At 30.8% G+C, this 11,342-nt stretch overlaps 2 protein-coding genes across 2 annotated transcripts; one reads left to right on the plus strand and one right to left on the minus strand.

Moving 5' to 3' along the window:
- The first annotated feature begins 5,528 nt into the window (after positions 1 to 5,528).
- Positions 5,529 to 7,436, plus strand: LOC111916326 (uncharacterized). Its single transcript, XM_023911972.3, has 7 exons — positions 5,529 to 5,864; positions 6,165 to 6,274; positions 6,366 to 6,559; positions 6,645 to 6,736; positions 6,846 to 6,948; positions 7,035 to 7,177; positions 7,265 to 7,436. Exons 1-7 carry the CDS (start codon positions 5,544 to 5,546, stop codon positions 7,361 to 7,363), a joined length of 1,062 nt encoding a protein of 353 aa, XP_023767740.1. The 5' UTR covers positions 5,529 to 5,543; the 3' UTR covers positions 7,364 to 7,436.
- Positions 7,306 to 10,342, minus strand: LOC111916325 (alpha-galactosidase). The gene is made up of 15 exons (XM_023911970.3): positions 10,119 to 10,342; positions 9,726 to 9,784; positions 9,585 to 9,641; positions 9,357 to 9,391; positions 9,174 to 9,277; positions 9,009 to 9,084; positions 8,863 to 8,921; positions 8,708 to 8,773; positions 8,538 to 8,621; positions 8,358 to 8,422; positions 8,188 to 8,270; positions 7,991 to 8,081; positions 7,875 to 7,924; positions 7,634 to 7,774; positions 7,306 to 7,547 (listed from the first exon to the last, which is right to left on the minus strand). Exons 1-15 carry the CDS (start codon positions 10,268 to 10,270, stop codon positions 7,461 to 7,463), a joined length of 1,209 nt encoding a protein of 402 aa, XP_023767738.1. The 5' UTR covers positions 10,271 to 10,342; the 3' UTR covers positions 7,306 to 7,460.
- Between the last annotated feature and the right edge of the window lie 1,000 nt (positions 10,343 to 11,342).

Raw genomic sequence — 11,342 nt, forward strand, 5'->3', positions numbered from 1 at the left:
TAGATAAGCTCAGTAACTCAATTGTTCTATGTTGCACAAACATTTAAGATAAAACTTTTGAATTTTTTTAACATATTGCTTTTTCTGACCATTTTTAATTTTCATGTTGACATATTAAATATTTATTTCTTTCTCACTGCGTTATGTATTCAATGATTAGTATTAAGTTATCATTTTCTTGTACTTGATAACAGTTTCTCATGTAATTAATTAATGTTGATATTTCCACTTGATAATTTGATCCGTCCACATGAGATACAACACTTTTATAGCTATCGTAAAAGTTGGTAAAAACATACATTTTAAGTGGTTGAATCACTTTATAATTGGAAATATCACTTTCCATACTTAATAATTTAATAATATGTGATGCATAGTAAAATTAGTTTTACTATTGCATATTTGGATATTAGTTTCTTGTCTACATATAGACATTATTCTCATGTTTTATTTTTAGAATTCTAAAAATTGATTTTCTATATGTATTATGTTCAAAGAATAACAGTTTTTATATAGTTTAATGATATACATATAGAAATAAAATAATCAACTCTAAAACTACATTTACTTACAACCTAAACTTATATTATTTATTTCTAAGATTATATATATATATATATATATATATATATATATATATATATATATATATATATATATATATATATATATTTGTCTCTAAAATGAATATTGTTTTCAACTTTTAATCAAAACTAATTTGTTTCCAGCCCACTTGGCTTATTTAAACAAGCCAAACCCAAAAATTAAACCAAAATCGAGCACAAAAACCAAATTCAGCAATTTTGATATATCAAAATAGTAAATCGGTTGTTGGGTGTTTGGGATTTGCTTATTTAAAATTATATATATATATATATATATATATATATATATATATATATATATATATGTTATAAAAATGAAATATTTTAGAAATATATTTTTTGGGGTAAAAAAATGAAGTAGGGTTGGAGATGGTCTAAGCCAAGTGGGCTGCAATCTTTGATAAGACAATATATATATATATATATATATATATATATATATATATATATATATATATATATATATATTGTCTTATCAAAGATTGCAGCCCACTTGGCTTAGACCATCTCCAACCCTATTTCATTTTCTACCCTATTTTTTACCCCAAAAAGTATATTTCTAAAATATTTCATATATATATATATATATATATATATATATATATATATATATATATATATATATATATATATATATATATATATAATGAAGATTGTTTTCAACTTTTTAATCAAAGCTAATTTGTCTTATCAAAGATTCCAGCCCACTTGGTTTAGACCATCTCCAACCTTACTCCATTTTCTACCCCATTTTTTACCCCAAAAAATATATTTCTAGAATATTTCATTTTAATAACTTATATATATATATATATATATATATATATATATATATATATATATATATATATATATGTATATATATACACCCCTCTACTAAATAAACTCTATATTTATGATTACTTAATATAAATTAGTATACAACATGATATTATAAATATTAAATATTGCATTTAAATTATAATTAGTAAATAAAATAAACTAGAAATGTATAAATTAAAAATGAGAGAGGTTAAAATTGGCAACGAAACTTCACCTCAATTTTTGGAGATATGAATAGTATTCCCCCATATATGGGGGAATACTATTCATATAATCAAACATGGAGGTGGAAATGAGGTAGGGTTGGAGAAGAATGGGGGAATAAATGAAGTTTAGGGGATGGGTTGGAGATGCTCTTATTGTAAAAAAAACCAAACCCCCAAAAATTAAGAAAACGAACCCAAAAAACAAAATTCGGAAATTTTGATATATCAAAATAGTAAAGCGGTTGTTTAAGGGGTGTTTGAGATTTGCTTATTTAAAATGATTTATGTTTTATTTAATAAAAGTGATTATTAGTTTATATGGTGTCAAAATCTAATGTTTATTTTATTTTATTTTATTCGGTTTTCGCTTATCTGATAACAAATCGTAATAAGATGATGAATTATTTTTTTGTGTTTGACAAATGTTGCTTATTTGTGTAACTAGGAAATAATGTGTCACCAACTTCTTAAATAAATCAATAAGTAATGAATAAGTAATTTATTAAAAAACTCATAATTTAAGAGGATGTTTGGCTAAGATTATTTAAAAAGTTTTTTTTTTTTTTTTTAAATTTATGATCGGTTCCATACTAGTATAAGTTAAATTAGTGTTTGGATATGAACTTTTCCAAAAATAGCTTAAGCAGTTCCACACCGAAAATAAATCATTTTTGATAAGTTACTCCTCATTACCTTATCAAAAGCTCCCAAACACTTTTTTTAATTTTTTTTTGTTTTGGTATCTATATAAGTTATTAAGTTAAAAAGTGTTGATCATTTTAAATAAGCACTCAAAACACACTTTAAATCAATAAGTGTTTATGAAATCTTATTATCCAAACACTTAAAACTCCTTATTATATTTGTAACCCGGTAATAAGTCAATAAAAACCTTAAATAAGCCAAGCACCCTCGATTCTTTTATATGGATTCACGAGGCATGAGTTCTCCATCTCTTTAAAAAAATCCCTTATTCTTATAGTATAGAAAGAACCAAAAGAGAAAAAGTAGAAAAAATAAAAAGTAAACTTTAAATTCAAGTCTAGTTTGTGAAAATTTGTAATATGGGCCAAAAGATTTTTTTTTACTTGCATATGGTTTTTTTTTTTTGGATTTTGTACCTATCAAATTTAAAAAGACTATTTTTCTCATTTTAATTTATTTTTCCCAATTTTCTATTTATATTAATATTTTATTTAGTTTGAAATAAAAAGGGACCCACCCTCCTCTATACCCCCTTCCAGTTCCATCTCTTACTGCATAACCAAAGCCATGTTTTGTTTATTTTTGCCCTTTTTTGTAGCTTAAATCCTAAATGAATGGAATGCTTTGATTTATAGATAAAAGAACGAATCTGGTAACAATTCTATTTATTTTTGTTTGAAAATAGCAACACGAGGGGTCCTTTTTTCCGGTTAAGTCATGGAGAATATTGAGATCTGAGACCAGTTAAAAGGGCAAAGTTATGACCATATGGGATCCTATAATGACAATTATGGTGTTGGTTAAGAGGTTGAAGATAAATAATTTCTCATTCCCACTTTTTGTTTTTTTCAGGATCATTAATCTATATTCACTTTGATTTCAATAATGTGAACCTAGATTCATCTTTGATTTTAGGAAACATCAACTAAGATTCATCTCTGATATTAGAAACATCAACCCTGATTCATCTTTGATTTTAGAAACATCAACCCATATTTATATTTGATTTTAAAATTTTTATCATTTCAGTCTTTAAACCACTTCATTCTTACCTCCAACAATGAGAGCATTTTGGAACCAAAATGACTTAAGAAAGATCATTGATGCTATTACATCATGTGCAATCCTATTCTTAACAAACACGAGATCACATAATGGAAGCATGGTGGAGACTAACAGCCTTCAATGGATCAGGTATGCGATGGGGGAAGAGATATGGAAAATACCGAGAATAGTGGCACGACAAAGCAATTGAACCAGTTTAACCTTACATGTTTTGAAGGGAAACAATGAAAAAGGAAGAGGTATGCATATGTATTTTGATAGTGGTAGGGGAATGGATGCATGAAGTCTAATTGGTTTTTCGATGAAGAAATCTAGCATATAGGTTAGTTCATCATTTATTTTTGCAATTTGGTTGTTGTGAAGGTTGATTGAAGGTCCTTCAAAGTGTTTGGTTCTAGTATGCCCAATTTATATATTTGGATTATAGTAAGAACCTAACTCTCATGAAAGTTTGAAATAGCGATGACCAAAACTAAAAACGGAAAAAATTCACCAGTGGGTTTGAGAGAGAGTGATGATGTTTAAGGGTGGGTGAGTGGACTTGGGATTTCCAAAAGGGCTCGATTAAATCGTACCACATAATTAGTTTATTAGAACCCAAGTCAAAATTAGATGAATGAGGTCACATTCAAATGCTACACACGTGAGTGCTATTTGGTTTTATTAATAATATAAGGAAAGGAGTAATAATAAATAGGAATTGCTTAAGAGACATTAGTTATTTTAGGCTATGTGGATAGATCTATAAAAAATCATGTTTGAGAGAGACCAAATCATAAACATATTTATGTTTCGGGCCAACTACCTATGCATGCATAAAAAATGCTTTGTACCCTAGAGGTTCACAGATATCCGTTTGGTTTTTTTTGGAAGCGAAATCGTCCTATAAATCTGGGGTTTTTTCGGTTGAAAAACTAATTTAGGCCGGTTTAAAAAAAAACGGTTAAAAACCCGATTTCAATATTTTACAAAGAGAAATTAAATATACTCCTACCTTTTATTCCCATCAATCATCATATCCATTTAAATGATGACATATGTGATATTAGTATCCTAAAATATCATTAAATTTCATTAAATATTATACATGGGGAAAATGACTTGATATGGTAAGATACTTTTTAAAATGTACACATTTAGTCTTTATTTTTTTTTTGTAAAATAAACCCTTATACTTTATTTTTTGTAACAATGCAATCCTTGTGACCGGCTATACCCGGCATACCGGTCATATACAAATTTTCTTTTACGGAAAATGACTTGATAGGGTAAAATACTTTTTGAACTGTACACATTTAGGTTTTTTTTTTTTTTTTTTTTTTTTTTTTTTTTTTTTTGTAAAATAAACCTTTATACTTTATTAATATGTACACATTATGTTATTTTCACCGGATTCTATAGGTTTTGCTGATGTGGAAGCACAAGTGGCACTAAATAACAATTAATTAGCTTAGTCACCAGAGGTGGGTGATCCTCCAGGAACAAGAAAAGGGTGGCGACCCTTCTCTTTCTTGTCTATCTTCCTTCCGGTCGAACAGCAACAACCAAACACCCTTTACCTGTTGTGTTTCTCCGATCTGTTTGTCTTTGCCTCCATCTTTGAGATATTTTGCTAGAAAAAAAAGAAAGAATTGACGAGGGGGCTACCAGATCAGCTCATCGCCGCCAACTATCGTCTCTACTTTCTCCTGCCTCCCCCTTCGACCTTGTTGTTTTTGCCATCATTCCTCCTTGCTATCAGTGATGTGTAGGAACACACAAAGGAGTCGTCGGGGATCGGAGTTCTCCCTCTTTTTTTCATGATGAATAAAAGTTTGAAAAATCTCGTTGTGGATATGCGGATGACACCTGAGTATTTCATTTCAACAAAATAAAAGAAAGGGAGAATGACTTGATAGGGTAAGATACTTTTTGAATTGTACATATTTAGTCTTTATTTTTTTTATTTTTTCTTTTTGTAAAATAAACCCTTCCACGTCAACAAAATCTGTAGAATCCGGTGAAAATGACATAATGTGTATATATTAATAAAGTATAAGAGTTTATTTTAAAAAAAAATAAAGACTAAATATATAAATTTCAAAAAGTATTAAACCCTATGCGAAGATATATCGAAACAAATGTCTTTGCAAAGAAACAAATGTCTTTGCAAAAACATATTCCCAATTCACAGAAAAAGAATTTTTTTTTTTCCAGTTTGCTCGGAGGTAAAATTGATCTGGTTCTTCCCCCGTCTGTTGCCTCTGCTAACTTCGCTTCCATTAGTCTCATGAACGGCGAAGAAACGGTGTATCACTCAAAGGATTTTGATTGGGAGGAACTGAGGCAACGAATCGAGAATGATCCTACCCTTCACTACCACTTCCTTCCCTTTACTAATCAATCTCTGTCTTCATCTGCCCTAGACTCCCAATCATGGAACCACTTTCACGCTCGTCACTCTACCGGAAAATTCTTCAAGGTACTTCCTTTTCTTCCTCCTCCATCTTATTTAACAACCACTCCATTGATTCCATAAACAGACGCAGAACTAATTTTGATTTCGAGAAACCAAGGTTCATCCTTTTCTCTTATTATTTAGGCTCTTATGATTGTTGGTAGATGTTGTAGAATAGACCCACTAAACGGAATGAAACAGGTGATGAATCATATGAGTAAAATAATTATGCTTTTACTAGTTGGATATATGATTTATACAAGAAGATTTCTTCTTTTCTAGATAATCTAGGTCAAGTTGCTCAAAGCATATTTGTTCGTGCAGGAGAGACGCTATTTGTTGAAGGAATTTCCTGAATTAGATTCTTGTGGGGAGCATTCTAAGGTATTAGAGGCAGGGTGTGGTAATGGAAGCACTGCTCTACCAATCTTGCGGTAACTTAACAACGTGTTAACTTGAAGTCATGTCTACTTGATTCTTTAGCCTTATGGAAGCTATTTTTCTTTTCTTTTTTATGTTGTGTAGTGGAAAAGAAAACATCATTGTATTTGCCTGCGATTGTAGCACAGAGGCACTTGAGAGGGCAACTGAAATCATATATGCTTCCAATCTGGTGTTGGCTAAAAGTCGTTTTCGCCCTTTTTGTTGTGATTTTTCTACATCTCCATTCCCTAAGTGGCTGATTTGTGATTCTTGCCGTGAAACTTCATTGATTAAAGGTAATAAATTTCTTTCAGGTGGTTATATGCACATATAAACATGATACAGACTCAAATTTTTTTTTTCTTGGGAACTCTCTTTCAGACTTTGATGATGACAAGAGAGATTTAAGTGATATTATAAGTTCATCAAAGGAAAGTGAGTGCTGCATAGGTGGTGTGGATTATGTTACATTGGTTGGTGTCATATCATATCATCTTCTCCCTTGTTGACTTTTTTTTAATTACAATATTTTGAATATCTATATATATGTATTTTTTTTATAGATTTTGTGTTATACGACAGATTTTCACCCTATCGGCTGTACCAGTTGATAGGATGCCCATGGCTATTTCTGAGTGCTTTTCTGTTTTAAAACCCGGTGGATTACTCTTCTTCAGGGATTATGGTAATGATCCATACATAAACTTAACAACTCCATCAACATTCAAGCATGAGTTACATGGGTCTTAAAACATGTCTCATTTGATTCAGGACTTTATGACATGACCATGCTTCGATTTGAGGCTGATCAAAGAGTGGGATTTAGGGAATACAAACGATCCGATGGCACCCGTTCTTATTTTTTTTCTTTAAATACTGCCCGAGATCTCTTCCTAGCTGCTGGTTTTATCGAGGTAATAAATCTTTTTATCTTTCTCATTGTGTTTTGATTTTTATAAAAATAAAATTGAAACAAAATTCTCATGTTTCTTATTTTGCAGGTTGAGCTTGAATATTGTTGTGTCAAGTCAGTGAACAGGCGTAAACAAAAGACAATGCATAGGGTGTGGGTTCATGGGAAGTTCCAAAAACCATTGTAACTTCATTTTACACTCTACACAAGATTTTTAACAAAAATTGCAAATCTTTATTTTTATTTATTTATTTGATTCATCGTCGTGTACACTCTCTTCCTCCTTATTTTGGAGTAAGAACGTACATTCTACAAGCATGGGATTCTACTCTTGCTGAGATATGTTCCTTCACTGATTTTCTAGTCGAATGCTGCAAAAGATACAACCATTACGTCATGTCAGAATCATTACAAAAACCGGTTAATAGTAAATGAAAACAAATTGTAAAAATCTTACAGCCCACAAGTCACGAGCCTTCACAACTGTCGATGATTTGAGCCCGATATCAGACCAATAAGCAGTAATTTCGCTTGTTGACCCTCCTCTATTCCATAGAATTACAACTACTTTATTATGTGCAAGTGGGCCCGCCCACACCTACAATTTAAACATAACCAAATCAACTCCTTCTTTATGTTTTCATGGGAATTAAGTTTCAGTAGAGGTTAAATTGCCATGAAACATAGAGAAATGTTACCTCCAAATCTCCGTTCTTCTTAACCTTTTTTCCTTGAACTCCAAGTGGATCTGCATTAAGTTCAAGACTATGAATAAATGTACAAAGATTACAATTTTTTTTTTTAGTACACAAACCTTGATTCACAGCAATGACTTCTTTATTGCTCAGAATTTCATATGTTTCTTTGCTCATAGATCGTATGTCGCAACCAACAAGTAGAGGTGCCTAAAACATTGTCACAAAGTAACACATTTGCTATAAAACCTACATATTGAATGTATACGTTGCTATAATATATTAAAAAGAATGTATTTAAAAACAAATGGTATACTTTTGCTAGTGCCCAAATGCTAAAATGTGAACGATATTCCTCTGTTGTCATTCCTCCATTACCGACTTCCAACATGTCAGGATCTAGAACCAAATCATAAGAATCTTAAAACTGTAAGATCTTATAAATTGTAAACAGTTCATAAAATCAGTAAAAAGTAAAATACAAACCGTTCCATCCGCCCGGTTTTGCATAAGCTGCCCATTTGTCATTTTCGTCTGCCCGACTAGTCATGCTAGAAGAAAGCGAAATATGATTGTTTTGTATAAAATTGAATTTTATAAAATAATACTATATAATAATGGAAATATACATATGGTGCATTATTGTGGGTAGTGAACAGTGATTACCTATCCCAATTATCAGAAATATCTCCGGTCGTCCTCCAGCTATTGCCAACTCCATGTGCCCATGTTGCAGGATCCTCTTGGCCCCTGAATGAAATGACGGTTTTGCCCTTTGGTCATTTTGGGGTATCGTTTTTTATGCCATATATATAGAAGCAAGATTTAACACTCACCATTCACATAGAGAATAAAAAATGGGCCTTCCTGAATTCTGCAAAGCTTTTGTCATTACTGGATACCTTTTTGTCACAAATTACACAAAAAGTTGTCAGTTATATACATTATCATATTATGTTATAACAAAAAATTGTTTAAACCGAAAGTTTACCTTTCTTTGGGGCTTATATCTTGATTGTTACAGTTATCATATTTTAAGTAATCGATCCCCTATAAACAAGATAATAATTAGTAAATTAAATATATTTAGCCCCAAGAGAAATAATAATATGGGGATTTGAAATAATAAGGATGTACCCATGAGGCGAAGGTTTTCGCATCCTGTTCTTCGTGGCCTAATGATCCAGGCATTTGCATGCTGCATGTTAGAGATCTGTTTGGGAACAAGAAAAAGGTAAATAAATACTCCTTAGAGAAAGGGATTAAACTTTTGTAATTAAGGTTTAATTATGTCTTAAATACCCGGCATCAGAGTAAATTCCAAGCTTTAATCCTTTGTTATGAACATAATCAGCTAAAGCTTTGATTCCAGATGGAAATGTATCTCTTTTAGGAACGAAATTCCCCTACAAAAATCAAATAATTAAATACACGACAAAATATTTATTTTACAAAAATCAAATAATGAATGGAGGATTAAATCACCTTTGAATCTCTATTGAGTTCAGCCCAACAGTCATCTATAATAACACAATAAAAAATATACTATAAATATTTATATTTATTTTACAAACATATATATTAAAAACACCAATCAGATAAAAACATTATCCTTTACCATCGGTTTTTGAAAAAATATTTGTAAGATCTGATAAGATATCATACGCTCCATCACATGAGCAAATTCTGTATATAATATGGTTTATTACTTACCTATATTAATATATTGGTATCCTGCAGCAGCAAGTCCAGTTGACACCATTGCATCCGCTATTGAAATTCAAAACAAATATTTAAAAAAAAAATAATAAAACTATTTAAATATGTAACAAAATGATGGTTAAATTTATTTACCTGTTTCCCTGATTAACTTTTCTTCGATATTACAAGCAAAGTGATTCCAACTATTCCATCTACAAAAAAAAAAGGTTAAGTATGTATTAAATTAATATAAAGGGTTTGTTCTGTTTATTAATTTTATATTATGATTTCATGGTTAATTATATTGTACAAAAATAGAAAGATGAATGCTAAAAAATCAACATTTTGCCAAATCATGCAGACGGAGGCATCCACCGGCAACCGGCAAAAAAGTTGTAATGTTTTGGAGATTTTGTCGCCGGCGGACGGCGGCAATGATGGTGTAGCTAATGCGTGGTACAAGTAATCAAGGAAAGAGTACAACTGATAAAGCTACTAATGCATGGATACCGACAACAAACATTAACGCACACAGACTTAACTTACCCCATTTGGGGAGTCCGGCCAAGTCCATTATCCAAAAGGCTCCTCCTCCGGTCACTTGTGCTGCTAAAGGTTGTACGTGCTGCGCCGGTGGTGGATAATCCGGCGATACTTAGAAGCAAGGAGAAGAAGCAAAGTACAACCCTTAGATGCATCTTCGATTACTATAGCCTTTCACACAGATGAATGTATACAAGTAGTGAGCTTAGCAAATAGCAAATGGAACTCTTATTTTATATACACACTCGTTGAATTGTATTGTACGCATATGCAATTATGCATTATGATTATTTTTTTTTGCCGTTTAGGATGAGGTAAGACTAAGAGGTCATCGTCAACATGTATCCCAAAGCCACGTTTTTTACAGTGGGCCCACAATTTTGAAAGAAAAAACGACCAACATTGTGGATGGTTGTATTTGGCAAAATAAGGTTAACGACTAATCCAAGTTAAAACTTACAAACGAGACATCAAAAAGTCAAGATCAGACATATATAATGATTATCTTATAATGTGGTTAGTAGGTAAGGTTAAAGCGAGAAGATAGGTACAAAAATGAACGTCAAAGATCTAAATCATCAAATCTAATGAAATTTAAACTATATTTTGGATAGTAGCATCTTGGAATTCATATGTTTGACAATATTTTCTTCTACAGCTGGCATGACATCCCATATATAGGTTTAAAAATGACATCACATGCAACAAGAAAAGAAATTTGAGGAGGTTGCAAAGTGGTATAAGCAAACTACAACATGAAAATATAGTGCAAATGTTATCATGTAATATAGTGTTGGGTTAAGAAGATATTATGATTATTTATATAATGCAAATGTCATCATATAATATGGTTTGGGGAATAGGTTTTAGAAAGTTAAAATACTGATTTAAATGAGATGAATCGAAAACAATGTCGCTGTTTTTATATTACCTTACACGTTAAAACAAAAATGAATATGAACGGTTAAAGATTTGTAATTTTTACTTAAATATATTTAAACATTCACATAAGCAAAGTACATACAAAAAATGATCTAATGCTCTAAATATAATAATTAAATTATGGAGTATCTTGTTATTATATAAACCCAACCTTAAAAATAAAGTATTATCTTTTTGTTTACAAGCGTGTATGGTCTTGTTTTGTCCCCCGACCTTGATGGAAACCCCCGCCTTTATAAATCGCTCCATCAAGTTTTATATTAACAAGTCAGCATTATGCATTTA

The sequence above is a fragment of the Lactuca sativa genome, chromosome 2 (genome assembly GCF_002870075.4).
Source record: "Lactuca sativa cultivar Salinas chromosome 2, Lsat_Salinas_v11, whole genome shotgun sequence".
Taxonomy (NCBI): domain Eukaryota; kingdom Viridiplantae; phylum Streptophyta; class Magnoliopsida; order Asterales; family Asteraceae; genus Lactuca; species Lactuca sativa.

Bases quoted from the DNA above. Each gene is read 5' to 3' on its own strand.
- LOC111916325 (XM_023911970.3), bottom strand. From the start codon at position 10,270: ATGCATCTAAGGGTTGTACTTTGCTTCTTCTCCTTGCTTCTAAGTATC. The intron at 7,775-7,874 runs GTAACATTTCTC...TTTAAATTGTAG, and splicing joins AGAAGAACGGAGATTTGGAG to GTGTGGGCGGGCCCACTTGC. The intron at 7,548-7,633 runs GTAAGATTTTTA...TATCTTTTGCAG, and splicing joins AGGCTCGTGACTTGTGGGCT to CATTCGACTAGAAAATCAGT.
- LOC111916326 (XM_023911972.3), top strand. From the start codon at position 5,544: ATGTCTTTGCAAAAACATATTCCCAATTCACAGAAAAAGAATTTTTTT. The intron at 5,865-6,164 runs GTACTTCCTTTT...TTGTTCGTGCAG, and splicing joins CTACCGGAAAATTCTTCAAG to GAGAGACGCTATTTGTTGAA. The intron at 6,737-6,845 runs GTTGGTGTCATA...GTTATACGACAG, and splicing joins GTGTGGATTATGTTACATTG to ATTTTCACCCTATCGGCTGT.